The sequence below is a fragment of the Arthrobotrys flagrans genome, assembly GCF_004000055.1.
Source record: "Arthrobotrys flagrans strain CBS H-5679 chromosome Unknown unitig_3, whole genome shotgun sequence".
Classification (NCBI taxonomy): domain Eukaryota; kingdom Fungi; phylum Ascomycota; class Orbiliomycetes; order Orbiliales; family Orbiliaceae; genus Arthrobotrys; species Arthrobotrys flagrans.
The window spans coordinates 2,411,340-2,425,124 of NW_027137547.1; the positions used below are offsets into that span (position 1 = coordinate 2,411,340).

The 13,785-nt window shown below is 48.6% G+C and overlaps 4 protein-coding genes across 4 annotated transcripts; 3 read left to right on the forward strand and 1 right to left on the reverse strand.

Moving 5' to 3' along the window:
• Positions 1–394: 394 nt before the first annotated feature.
• Positions 395–3,345, forward strand: DFL_002088 (uncharacterized protein; the record flags this gene model as incomplete). Its single annotated transcript, XM_067630824.1, has 2 exons — positions 395–607; positions 757–3,345. 2 exons carry the CDS (start codon positions 395–397, stop codon positions 3,343–3,345), a joined length of 2,802 nt encoding a protein of 933 aa, XP_067493429.1.
• Positions 3,346–4,088: 743 nt separating this feature from the next.
• On the reverse strand, positions 4,089–5,672 carry DFL_002089 (uncharacterized protein; the record flags this gene model as incomplete). Its single annotated transcript, XM_067630825.1, has 2 exons — positions 4,089–5,276; positions 5,349–5,672. 2 exons carry the CDS (start codon positions 5,670–5,672, stop codon positions 4,089–4,091), a joined length of 1,512 nt encoding a protein of 503 aa, XP_067493430.1.
• A 665-nt stretch (positions 5,673–6,337) lies between these two features.
• DFL_002090 (uncharacterized protein) lies at positions 6,338–8,942 on the forward strand (the record flags this gene model as incomplete). The annotated part of the gene is made up of 4 exons (XM_067630827.1): positions 6,338–7,080; positions 7,138–8,731; positions 8,791–8,811; positions 8,880–8,942. 4 exons carry the CDS (start codon positions 6,338–6,340, stop codon positions 8,940–8,942), a joined length of 2,421 nt encoding a protein of 806 aa, XP_067493431.1.
• Positions 8,943–10,503: 1,561 nt separating this feature from the next.
• DFL_002091 (uncharacterized protein) lies at positions 10,504–12,632 on the forward strand (the record flags this gene model as incomplete). The annotated part of the gene is made up of 3 exons (XM_067630828.1): positions 10,504–11,405; positions 11,465–12,292; positions 12,557–12,632. 3 exons carry the CDS (start codon positions 10,504–10,506, stop codon positions 12,630–12,632), a joined length of 1,806 nt encoding a protein of 601 aa, XP_067493432.1.
• Between the last annotated feature and the right edge of the window lie 1,153 nt (positions 12,633–13,785).

Sequence of the window (13,785 nt, forward strand, 5' to 3'; positions counted from 1 at the left end):
TCTGTATCTAACTCCCTTGCACCGACTGGGAAGTTAGTGGCACGGAACGACCCGGCGGTATCGAATCTCTGGTTCACGACCTTGTTGGAACTGTTTACTCAGTATCGTCGATATCCTACTCTTACTGGACCAATCACCAACTTCAAACATTCGGAGGATCAAAAGATCAAGCAATACCCCCCCCGCCGTTCGCGATACCGTTGAGGTCTCGGGCTCCATCCCCTCCATTGAGACTCTTCTACGCAACCTACTAAGGCGCTGCTTCTGTGAGCTAAATCGAGGACCCTCTATTAAAGGCTGGCCTGAGTGACGACGACTGCACTGTAATGCCAGTGGCCTGCAGATTTACGTATACCCGTTTTGATTCCAGGTCCCACTTAAGCCCCGACCGGTCATGTCATCGCACGGGAGGTCAGTAACTATCCGCAAAAGCTGCCAGTTCTGTCGTGCAAGGAAAATAAAATGCTCCGGGACGGCGAGGTGTGAGGCCTGCACGGAGCGAAACCTGGATTGTGTTTATGCTCCGGAGTCAGCGAAGGGGAGGCCTCGCAGGATATCCGCGTCTGCGGCTGCACGGGCGGCTGCATTGATGCAAGCAACGATCAAGGTATGTTCTATTTTTTATTTTATTTTTATTTTATTTTATTTTTAGAGGCACAATGGTGTTAACTTAACAAGTTTGTGCTGCGTTCTGATGCTTTTCGGTGAGATTTGGTTCAGCACACGTTTTTTTGCTAACAACACGGACATTCACAGGAAAACGAGGCCCTTCAAACTACAACATCCTCAACACAATGCCTTGGAAACTTCAAATGCGAAAGCTCCACATATTCTACTTCAGATTTCCAAAGGGAAACTTCGCTTCTTTCTTCCAAGACTGTCGAGAGCTGGACTCGTCTCCGGCCATTCATGTCATGGAACCCAAACAACACTATCGCCCAAGATATCGACCTCTTCTTCCGCCAAGAGTTTGGGGGAGAAGGTGCTCCAGTCCCAGAGAACCCTTACCTTCGTGCAATATCTACCTTTGGACTAAAGATGAGGGAGATTGATGAGTCAAAGACTCCTGCAACATTTCAACGTCGCGATTTATCTGATAAGAGTTCAAATTCGCCGGCCTCGGATATGTCAAGTCCGCCGGCTGATCAAATGGAAGTTCAGTACAGAGCTCCTGTCATGTCCTACGACGGAGTTTTGACATTTATGGCGCAAGAAGTTGTGGAAATGGTGGCCATTATGTACGGACGACTGGGCTGCCAGCACCTTGAGGACTCACCCGGAAAGTTCTATGTCAAGAGTTGCCTGGCGGACACAAGTCCTAAGATGTTTTCGTCTTCTGTCCTTAACGGAACAGCTGCTCAAAAACCTAGCCCATTAGCAAGATTTGAACAGCATCAGATTGTTCAAATGATCGAAAGCTGGTTTAGTCTCCACCCCCTCAGCAGTATTGCCTCCAAAACTCTCTTCCTCCGCCAATTCCGCGACGGGAAGCATGATGAAATCCTGCTTAATCTCATGGTCGGTGATGCGCTCTACATCGGGGACGGTCGTATCGGCTCCAATGCTGGTGAACCATTCTTCGAGTACGCCTGCGCTCTTATGGGCACCCGCAAGGAAGACAAGTTTTCGTTATCAGTAATGCAATCATGTCTACTCCTCGCATGGCATAACTTCTGTATCGGCAAGGGTCGCCGCGGAACCGCATTCGCAAGCCTCGCCTGCGCAGGTACAAACAAAACACTAATCCAGTTGAACGACAAACCCATCACTGGGCAAGGAATGATCAATGGTGTCGATATTGGAGAAGTCGAAACGGAACTATTAAAAAATATCAATTGTGTTTTATCACTTCTAACGCTTTGGGGCTTCATGCAATTCGACACCCCCTTCGCCGATTTCCTTCCCGCCGTTCCACTTGCAAGCGAATCCCTTCCTTCAGACAGACGGTTTTCAAAAGTCGCAGAACTCGATGAACGTAGCGGTAATCTATCCGCCCGTCGTCGCCAAGCATATATGATAAAGTCCTGGTGGGCATTACGAAACGTGACATCAACTTGTTCCCACATCTACGCTCTCTACCCACGCAACCTCTCCACCGCACTCGAAGAATCAAACAAAGACGATATGTTCTGGATCTCAGTCCACAGACTAAAAGGCATCAACAACCAAAACATCCCGCTACTTTGCCTTCGGATCCGAAAAGTCCTCGAAGAGGCTGTCCGCTCCCTCGAGGCCAAGAAAGAATCGAATAACCTCAATACAACCGCACATTCTGTGCCTGTGGTATTATACTACGTCATCATGATTCACCTACTCTTCCCAAACGTAGCGGATGAGGACGATTGGAGTGTTACATTGGATACCATGGTTAAATTTCTGGAAACATCAGAGTTTTTGCTAGAGGCACTTGATAAATTTGAGTCGGAGAATAAAGACGCACCGGGGAATGATAAGTGGGTTTTCTCAAGGGCTATGCTCCCACCTGAAACGGCGGATATTGCAATGGCGAACATGATGTTACTAGGTATTGATGCCTGTGGACGGGCTTTGGAGTATTTTATTGGATGTGTGGATAAGGGGAGTTGGCAGGAGAGTCAGGTTGTCCTAGCCCACAGAGGACGACTACGGGAGGTTGCAAAGGCACTGTTAAAAGCAGCGAAATACGACAAGTTGAATAGTGCGAGAAGGTTGAAGGAAGTGAAAAGACAAGTTAAGAGAGTTATCGCACGTCTAGAAGATTGGAGAGTACTAGACGACCCTGCTTCCCCACCCCAAGCTGTAAGAACACAGCAAGATAACTCTGTCTTCGACAGTTTCGGCGTAGAAGCTTCGCCTGCTGCAGCATATAATCTTGCAGGCGATTACTCTAACGCTGCAAACTTCGATTTCTCGAATAACATCAACTTCTCGTCTTGGAGAACCGCTGCGGGGATAACCCAACAGCAGCAACTTCCTTCGCCATCTATCTCGTCAGCCCAACCTTCGAATCCTGCTTCAACGTCCGGAAGCTCCCCGGAATTTGTCATGTCAACTGCCTCACCTGGCATCGCAGGTTTTACTGCCACTGCAGCAAGATCTCGATCTCGTTCGCGTACCACAAGTCCACCGGCGACTACTGCTGCCCCTGGTATTAATATTGATGCTAGCTTCCTAGATCAAACAGAGCTCGATTTAGCAGTTGCTGCGGCAGTGAACATCAGACCGGGGGATTTCCAAGACTTTTCTTTTACAAGCTACGGGACGCATTTCCCTGACCCTGATGTAACGTTATGGGCAACTGTACCGCCCGGCTCAGGCGAGGATTCTGGGGATTTGTTGCAGAGGTTGAGGAGGAATAATGCGTGATAAAATTTCATGGTATACTAGTATCTTTCGGTTTGCATACCTGGGTATCTATATCTACAGAATGGCTTCGGGAGGATTGGTTTTCTAGATATTTTGGTTAGCGGTTACGAAATTTTTTATTTTTTATTTGTTACTGTTGGTGGCATTTTGGCGACGTTCATTGTTCTTATCGCTTCGGTCTGGTATCATCACAATATAATTGATCTTTGGTAAAACTTTTTCAACAGAGCTACAGCTCACAGGTAATAAGGGTATATTCTTTCTCCTCGCCCCTCATAATCCAATAATACACATTAAGTCCACATAAGTAGTAATAAACGCCATACCTTGCAGTAAACAAAAAGTAGAGAACGCCGAACCGCACAGTCTAGTATGATACATCGCTAGAAAACAAGGAAAATATATACATATATATAGACAGGAAAAGTACCACTCGCCCGAATGCTCTAGCTCATAAAGAATTAGGCCGTGATGAGGACGAAAGTAGAATGGTGATGGTAATAAGTCGGCATGAGATAGGCGGGGCAGCCGGACGAGTTAGAAGGTGGGGATTTATGATGAAAATCAACGGCCGGTAGGGGATGGCGATGACATTGGTCGTAATGAGAGAGATAGACAGAGATGGGTGCAGATAGAAAGCCTGGATATCCTGGTAAGGCGAGAAAGGATATAAGTGGTGAGGTTGAGGACTGAGCGAGGATAATATGTTCATGAAAAGTTTGTGGATAAAGTTGTCTTCTTCTTTAGAGACCACGACGGCTGGTTCTCTTCATAGGGCTTGGAACACCATAATCAACCCCGCCGCCCCATACATTCCCATTCCTCCCTGGTTTTGACGAACTGCGGGGAGCTGTGGCCAGGCCAGGATTGGCGGTGGCGACTCTGCGGGCTGGCGTCATCAGATCTCCACTAGCATAGCTCTTTCTTCCATTCGTATTTGTTCCGGCGTTGACAGCTCGAGGGACTCCAACGCCTGGAATACCGAAGCTCTGTCGCGAGTCAGTTACTGGTACTCCGGCAGCGTTAAGTCGTTGGGGGGTCCAGGCCGGTATCTTCTTCTCCTGCGTAAATCCATTTGCTGTGGTTCCGTTCGCTTTCCCGACGGTAAATGTGCCAGTAGTCGTAGCGGCAGCCCTGCTTGGGGTCGAGGCCATAAATTGGCCGAACAAACCTCCAGTCTTTCGTCGTTCTTCTCTTTCTCTGTCTTCTCGGGTTTTCTTCTCTGCCGGTGTCTCCTGTGGCCCATATCCCTCGTAGGCGGGGTGTGGACGGGTTTTGAAGCCAGGTTTGTGTTCTGTTGGAGCAGAAACTGCGTATCCACCGTTTTCCGTACTAGTTCCAGCGTCGCGCATTTGAGGGTTAACCCTAGGTTGAACAAACTTCCTGCTGTATTCCTGGAGCACCTGTCCGTGTATGTATTTCTCATCGGCACTTTGGGTCTTAAAGGCCTTGAAGAAGAGATGGAGATAAACCGAGAGGAGGGCATTGATCAAGGTGATATGCCAGATCACCGCCATCCAAGAAGCAGAGTAAGTCGTCGAAGGGGCATCACCCCACAGCCCACCAGTCTTCGGTGGTGTGTACGGGAGAAGGCAAAAGACAACGACACAGTGGAGCGGGGAGAAGTAGGCGGACAGCGACAAGTTCAAGTTGGTGTAATCCCATTTTGGGATTTCCCAGATCTCGTCCTCCGTGACATTGTCACGGATTGGAGGGTTCTGGGTGTATCCCAAATCTGGGAACACCGACTTGAACATGCGTACCGGCGTATACTGGTTGGTGGGTGAGAACACCCGGACGCGACGGGCGGACGGCGTTGGCGCCTGTCCGTGGACAGGGTGCTCGAAATTCCTGTACGGGCGGGTGCGGTTGAGGGTGTATACCGTGTTGAAGACCGAGAACATGAAGAGGGCGTAGGCTAGGATATTGAACTATAGATGGAGAAAAAAGTTAGCCTATGACATCATGGAAATCAATATTGAACCCACAGCTCGAAAACATACCAGATATCCCCACCACGAAGTGGACTGGGGGGTGTATGGGAGTGAGGGGTCCCGAAGGACGTCCTCGAGAGGAGACGATCCCCTCCACCCGGAGGAAGTGTCTGACGATGCCCTGAAAACAATCAGGGCAATGTTGAGAGCGATGCTCACTGGTAGAGCAACCGACTCCCCGAACCCGTCCCAATCAAACTCCTCAAAGAGGAGACTGATTGCAAGCCAGTTGTCCATCGGGTTCAGGAAGCTGGCGATGCGTTCGCCGAAAGTCTGTCGGCGAACCATCCTGTGATACCTAGTATTCTCGGGAGCCGTCCCTTTGATAGGCATTTTGATCGGATCTTCAAGCAGTCAGGCTGGAAGAATAGAAGGTGGAACGTGATGATGAGGGATGTGTCTGCTTTGGAGAACAAGTCGAGGTGAGTACGAGACGGTAGCGGTGGTTAATGCAACACGATGGGTTTTGGTCGTGAAGCTGGTTGGTGATGATGAGAGGTTGGTGGTGGGAAGAGAAGAGAGGTTGAAGTTGGGGTCGTCGGAGTCGAGGTAGTAGTCGTGAAAGAAGTTTTGGGTGCGCAGCGCGTTGTTTCAGCAAAACAGGTCGATCTTTTGTTTACATGACAACCGAGTGCCCGCCAAACGCCCCGTTGAAAAGGAAGGCAGCTCCACCAAAACTGCAGAAATTCGAGAACGTAAGCTCTCCTCCATGCGATGGCTGAAACAACCACTCCAAACCACGGGCTATTTAACGACACTTCTTTAAAAGCACCATGGAACTAGACCAACAAGCCTGCAGGCTATAGGCTCGGAGACCGTAGTCGCAAGAACAACTCGAAGGTACTGACGCAGCCATTGATTGGGATTAGCAGCACCGACCTTATAAGGCCTTAAGGGGAAGCATTACATAACCTGAACTCGTCATGCGGTAGTTTTCTTGGGATACTCGACCGGACATAAAGGCGCAAGGACAGCAGACAGACACATATATCACGATCATGGAGGCCTCTCGTATATTTCTCGGGGTTATAATCCTAATCCTCATCCTCTCTCCCGATAATACTGCGAACGTATCTAACCGGGACTACAACATCAAAGACATTGTCGCCGAGGAACAGAGATGGCTAGGGGAGCTTCAGAACTCGACCTACGGGAATGTCGGAAACTTGACTGGCTTTGCAGGCGGATGGTGGAGTCCGCAGGGCATGGGAATGGTACGGACGAGGGTCAGCCATATGATAGATGATGTCTTTAATCGAGCAAAGGCAGACGATGGCCCTCCGCCGGCACGGAACATACTGGACGATACTGCCGTCAAAAGGGACATTGGAGCTTCAGATGTGGGCGCTGATGGTGATGATACACCATCGCCCCCAGAGTACGAACGAGCGGAACCCAACCCTCTAGAAGGATCCGAGTCGCCGATGTATCGGAACATCACGGGCATGCTTAACGGTGACTGGACTCGTCTTGATGTACCGGGCCTCCATCGCCCTACAATCAATGAAACCTACCAACGAAATGTCACGATTGACAAAGGCCGATTTTGGATGATTGTGAAGGAACGACAACCCAAGAAGCATTTCGAGGAATTGCGAGGGGTCGTCCAAACTGTCTCGATGAATATGGAACTCTATAATGATTGGGGTGGCCGTGTGGGAGGCCAGGCGGTTGATGTCAGGATGCACGGCGTCCATTTCGTAGAATCTGGCCTCCTCATAGGCGCCACTAATAGCAACAAGTAAGAACCCTTCGTTCCGAATCATGCTCATCGTAAGATATCTAATTGCGTCCATAGGTTCGCCGGCGTTTTTGGATTACCGCACCTAACACCATCCAATACAACCTATAATCTAATCAAGAAGCCTCTGAACGATTCTATATCCCAGCAGATTGAGGATCACCTTGAATCTGGGGACGAGTACCCGCCATGGATTCCCGTCGACGAGCAGTACATTGGAACGCCCCCACTCCAATGTGAATTCATCGTGTATCTCCAGGTACACCCGATCAAAATGCATCCAGATGCCTCTTGGTTCACAGAGCTTTCCCAACAAAGTATCGTCGATACTATCGAACGTGAACTCCGCCACAGGACCGGAGAGTATATTCCCATAACTCCACCGCCACTTGTGGGGTCGGCCATAATTTACTCCCCAGACTGCTCTTTCGTGCTGTCTTCGGAGGCCGCCACGGGCCTTAAACTGGAATCATACTTTGATCGAGTTTCCAACTTCGCTCTGAACGCTTGTCTCATCGTTGCCTTCGAAATATACTTTATGGTTCGCCAAATGAAAGAATCATCGACTCCATCAACCCTATCCCGTGTTTCCTTCTGGACCATTGGAATTATCTCTCTTCTTGACGGCTACGTTGTCATAATATTCATCGTAACCGCTACTCTGGTGGAGCGTAGTTCCCTGGCTCTCATCGCCGCTGCTTTTTTCTGTACTGTCCTAGCTGGCTTTTTCGGAATTCGGTACATGCTCATGATATACCGAGTTCAACTTCCGGAACGACGGGCGGCACAGACGCAGGCATCTCCTCCACAGCCAACTCCAGCAGCCGCCGCTGCTCAGGCTGCGGCTACACGAGCATCGGCGACGGGCACTCTTCCGCTACCCGCTACTATACGGACGAATCCGACCCCCGTCAATACTACGCCTCCCCCGGCAACCACCATTCGTCAAGATTTCTCTTCCATAATCACTCGGTTCTATATGTTCCTCGTGATCACAGGGTTTCTCTTGATCTACTCTATCTCTCTTCCTTTGTTTCTTCGCAATTTGATACAACGGATCGCGCTCTTCCTTTCGCTCTCATTCTGGGTGCCTCAAATCTATCGCAATACCTACCGCAACTGCCGCAAGGGCCTGAAATGGGAATTTGTCTTTGGGATTTCTACTTGCAGGCTGATCGCCGTCTTATACTTTTACGGCCACTCCGACAATATTGCATTCTCACGACCCGTCAAGTGGATCTGCTGGGCGAGCGTGGGATGGTTATGGTGTCAGATATGGATGCTAGGAGTCCAAGAGCTGTTAGGACCGAGGTTTTTAGTTCCGGAGGGCTGGTTCCCACCGGCTTATGATTATTATCCTATCTTGCCAGCCGATGATCTCGAGAGAGCACTTTTGGGCGAAGGCGGGAGCCCAGTTAGCCCCACTGCCACGAAGGAAGGTGGAAGTGGAGGCTACGGAGGAACTGGAAGTGGGAGAAAAGGGACAAGGATCTTTGATTGTGCCATTTGTATGCAAAGTGTGGAGGTCCCAGTTGTGCCTTCGAACGGACAGCACAGCCATGAAGTTGGCGGGGATAGTGGTGATGGTGCGGGTGGGGTGGTTGGTGGGTTACTTGGGCAAGGTGTATACGTTGGGCGAAGAAGCTATATGGTTACTCCTTGTAGGCACGTTTTTCATTCTGGGTGTTTAGAAGGATGGATGAGGGTTAGGTTACAATGTCCTATTTGCAGGTAAGCTCTATTTCCCCTTTTTGTTACTCCATCGCCTCTGGGCTTTTGCTAACAATGGCCTTTAACAGGAATACTTTGCCGCCTATTTGAGCGCATTGAGGCAGACGCTTGTCCACAATTTGGATAAATAACTGTGAACTGTGTATATATCTCTACTGTTTCTACCATAAACCTTACGGGTAAGGATGGTTGGCATCGTTTTCCTTGGGTGTTCTACTTTTGTTGTCCTTCGGCGTTGTGAGTTGAACTTCTTATTTTACAAAATGGTCACTTAGAGCATGTTACTACACGGCATGCAAGCTGTAAGAATTCAATTGATATTAAACGGCCTTTTACGATGCTATATTTACCTAACTTTGAAATATGCACGTTCCGGTATGTGGATACCTTTGGTCATGGTATGCAGCTGGTTCGATATTGGTCAGGGAATTTGAAGCGGAGGATAACTCGCTTCGAAACAATGGACCATCCGCAGGCATTGCATGCATCTACCGAGTTAATATCGATACAGCAGCCGAATATGAATTCCGGTCGTACTAGCTGGTAATTCAAGAGTGTCAAACCGCAGCTCACAATCCTAATGCAAGAGTCTGAATTCGAGAAGACCGTCTAATCCTTCCTCGTCTTAAAAAGTTTCCCAGCATGAACGGCCCAGAAAAAAAAGGATTGCTTCACCGTAAACCGTCTGCAAACGGACCCTTTTACTTCAAAGTCGTGCTTGAGGGGTATACGGTAGCATCGTCACTATCGAGAACCAAGAAAATAGTGACACAGAATCCAGGCTGTGTCGGCCGACCGAAGTTCGGTTCGTTTCAAGCCCTGCACGTCCCGGAAATAGTTAGCCGGACCCAAGTGCAAGCCAGAAGGATTGCTTCCCAATCGTTCGGTGGGTGGAAAAGAGTGGCTCGTTAGCAAGGATTTCGAGCGTCTGGCGCACCAACCAAAACAGATTGAAACGCCCTTCACTCATCTCAGGCAGCAAAGGAAGGCTGGGAGTGAACCCCCTCCTGCAGCATGATGTTTACGAAAATGTCAGTACATTTTTTTGGTGACCCTTATTCAATTCTTGACCTTCAATTCTTTTTATTTTCTTCCCTTGAAGCCTTTTATTACTCCCATCCGATCCTTTAAACTTCGACATTCCAGAACTGGTTCTTTCTGGTCTCGACATTCCTTTTCGCCCACCTTCATTTTAACATTCTCTAAACAGGAGAGCTTTGACAGCTTGAGCTTGTGATTGTTTTCTTTCTTTCTCTTTGGCTTTCGTCTTGTGAAGCTGGCTGGGCTGGTTTAGGAATTCTATCTGCTGTTTAACCCCATTCCGGACGATTGGATATTCGAGAACCTCATCAGACACGCAATTATCATACAAAAACAAGAAAAAGAACTTCACTTCTTTACGCCTGTACGCCACATTTTATATATTCAACGGACTGGCTCCTCTTTTTTCTTTACAGTCTTTTTTGATAAAAAATTTTTTTTGTTATAATCGTCCTGAGGGAAAACTATTGGGGCCGGGTCTGGTTTGACGATAACTTGCCGAGTCTTCGACATATTCGCTGGTCAATATCTCGGGATAGATACCCGTTATCCATTCATTTAAAAAAAGAACTATTCAGAGCAAGTTTCTTGAATACAGGGACCTCGACGGGCCCTTTCGTAAATTCAAATAAAATAAACATAAAAGCGACAATGCCTCGCAGTCCGCCGAAACACCTTACTCTCCTCCTCCCCCCACCATACCGAAGCGACTATCAAATCGCCAGGTCTCCTACATATTTCTCTACACTACATACGCCGACACCAATCTCCGCCTACGCCTCCGAAAAATACCCATCTCCAATCCCCATCTCCGCCCGCACATTAACACCAGGCACCGCCGCCGGAACAATCATCTTCGACTCCACAACCCTCTACACCCCCACCTCACCCGCAAAACCCTGCATCTACGCCAACTACCTCCCAGCCGATGAATACACACTCCACAGATTCATCCGCAAAGAACGAGAAGAACATTTCCGACGGTTACGACAAAAATGGGGTGTACTGTTCTACTGGGTTGTTGGGCTTTGTGTCATCATCGCCTGTGGGATTGCTAGTGCAACTTTCTCGGCGAGGTATACTGACTCTGGAGCCTTTGAAATGTTGTTCCCGGGGTTGATGACTACTGGTGGGAATGGGAGGGGGTACACAAGAACACCTGAGGTGTTGATGGTTAGCAATGGTACTGGGTATGCTATTTCTATGCCGTTGAATGAGGAGGCTTATCCGCTGCCTGGAGAGTGGTACAGAGCTCTTTGTGATTCGGTGGAGATGAAGAGTATGGCTGCGGCGGAGAGTAGGATGGGGAAACCTATGGCGGCGCATTTGGGGTATTACGAGGAGGATAAGGGGTATGAAGGGTTGGAGTTGGCCGGGGGGGATGATGAGGAAGGTGGGGATGGGGAGTGTGAGAGGACGATGACTTTTGTGGTTGATGATTGGGAGGGACGGGTTGGAGGGGTCGGGGAGATGGTTATGGGACTGTGGATGGCTTATGCGCTTGCTATTCAGGAGAAGAGGGAGTTTTTTGTGGTTGGGAAGAAGGGACGATGGTGAGTTTATCGTGAAGATACCATTTTATGGAGTTTTGATGTTAACGATATGAAAATAGGGCTTATGGAGATATCAACAAATACTTTGATATCCCACCACCGACTAACAAGTGTACCCCACCAGCGATGTCAAGAAGTCTACCTTGCCCAAGGAATACACCACACAGACTCGTCACCCCTGCAACATTCAAGGACGCCTTCGGCCATGCCTTCGAGAACCAATTCGAAGACGCCCGCGAAGTCGGTGTAAAGCGACAGCATAAGATCTTTGAGTTCCTAAGAACAGGGTACGAGGCCATTCCACTCAAAGGTGACCTTCAGACCACCATAATGGACAGAGTTCACGCCATTGGTGTTGAAGCCAGCAAGAACGTTGTTGCTGTCCAGATCCGACATGGAGACCGAGGTGCCAGGGAATGGACGTGGCATAAGGGATATCTACCGTTGGAAAGATTTATGAAGGTTAGCTTGAACATGCCCGGTGATGTCATCAAGGGTGTTTCTGCAGTTCGTGAGGGCGAGGGTGATAAATGGCCAAAGGATTATTACCTCCCAGATTATCCTCGTCCGTGGGTTGAACCGCCGGTTAGGATCATTTCTTCGGATGATTCCGATGTGTTTGACCAAGAGGAGATTAAGAGCTGCAGTGCTGGTGGGTATAATAGGGTTTGTGTGAGGGCGCAGGATAGGAGCGTGGCTGTGGGACAGCCTGGTGGCTTTTGGGCCGAGGATTTGAATAAGATGGAAAGGGAAGAGAGAGAAGCTGCTGCAGTGGCTTACTTGGTTGACTTTGGAGTCCAAGTTGAGGCGCTGAGGGTGGCCAGAGACGGATGGGTGGTTTGTGGGTATTATGGAGATATGTGCCGAATGCTCGCTGTAGGCATGGGGTGAGTACCTACTTCCTCCTTCTTCTCTTTTTTCTTTCCGTTTCCGTCTAGCCTTCCAGCTTCAAACCAGGATAGCAGAAGATTCTTTTCGTTCCTGTCTAGGCTTCCAGCTTCAAACCAGGATAGAAGAAGATTCTTTTCGTTCCTGTCTAGGCTCCCAGCTTCGAAACAGAACAGTAGAAGATTCTTTTCGTTTCTCTCTAGGCTTCCAGCTTCAAACCAGGATAGTAGAAGACCAGATTGACTAACTTACATGGATAATAGGTGGGAGTCAGCGATTGAGAAAGGCCATTGGGTGAACATCGATGGAGACTTCGACTGGTTCGGCATGAGGTGGTAGTAGGATCCTTCAGTAGCCCCTTTCCTACCTGTCCACCAGCCCTCTGCATAGAGGTTTATGACGTCATGAACTGCCATTGCATGACGGAGGGGACGGGTGGGATCGATTGGGTGGCACTGAGACCCTGTCCTGCCGGGGTAGGCCTCTTGATACGAGGGAGAGCTCGCATGGCCGAGCAGAAAGATTCCTGCAAGAGAGTTCCCATGATGTATGAGCAATGCACACCCATCCGAAGTTTCATGAGTGGCAGGGGGGGGAAGTGGATTGTTGGTCTCTCTTGTCAAATCTTTCTTTTCCTCTCCTTCCTTTTGTTGGAATCGGTGTTTTTGTGTGTAGACTCAAATGCTTTGGCCGGGAGAGTTCTTCAGGATCATATGGAGGCGGAATGTAGGAAGGGGAGGCGGGACTTCATGCTTCAGTGGTTTACTTGCTGTTTCTATTAGCGTTTCTTTGAGCTTGCATTTTGCTATTCAAGACGTATACATGTACAACTATCTGTCTACTCTTGCTTCTTCGAAATATATGGTATTATACTGCTTAATTTTTTGCGTCACATCATACAACCACATTTCGTACTAAAGAAATATTAATTTGCTAATCCTAATGTCGACATGAAACACCCAACATTTTAAAACTCAAATTCCGCCGTTTTAAGTCCAACATCTGGATTTTTCCCAGAAGGATTAATTCTCCGGACGTGGGTGTACTTTTCGCGTTTTGGTGTTGCAAGATCCCTGTGTGTTCTGGACTTGGGCGTTCCTGGAACCGCACAGGAGATTTGGGCTAATCAGAAAGTGGGGTTTATTGCCCCTCCTCGAAAAGAGGGGCAGCGAAAATTTTTTTGTTCAGTTGTAGACGCTGGGATATGGGGATATAGAAGAGCTCGAAGAGTCATCTTTGGGAGGAAAAGCGCTCACATGCATGGAAGGGAAATAAAATTTTCGAAAAGCTTCTAGATTTTTTTCACGAGCTACGTTGATCGATATACGGAATATCATGGGTGAGTTTTTCCTCTTTTTTGCTGTGAATCTCAAGGCTTCCCTGGACATTACAGTATTAAGATTGAGCATAACTGTCGACAAATATCCATTGAACTAGTTTGTATCGCTGCGATGCAAGCGCAAGCTGCACCCCGCAGTGGCCAGGCTTGCTT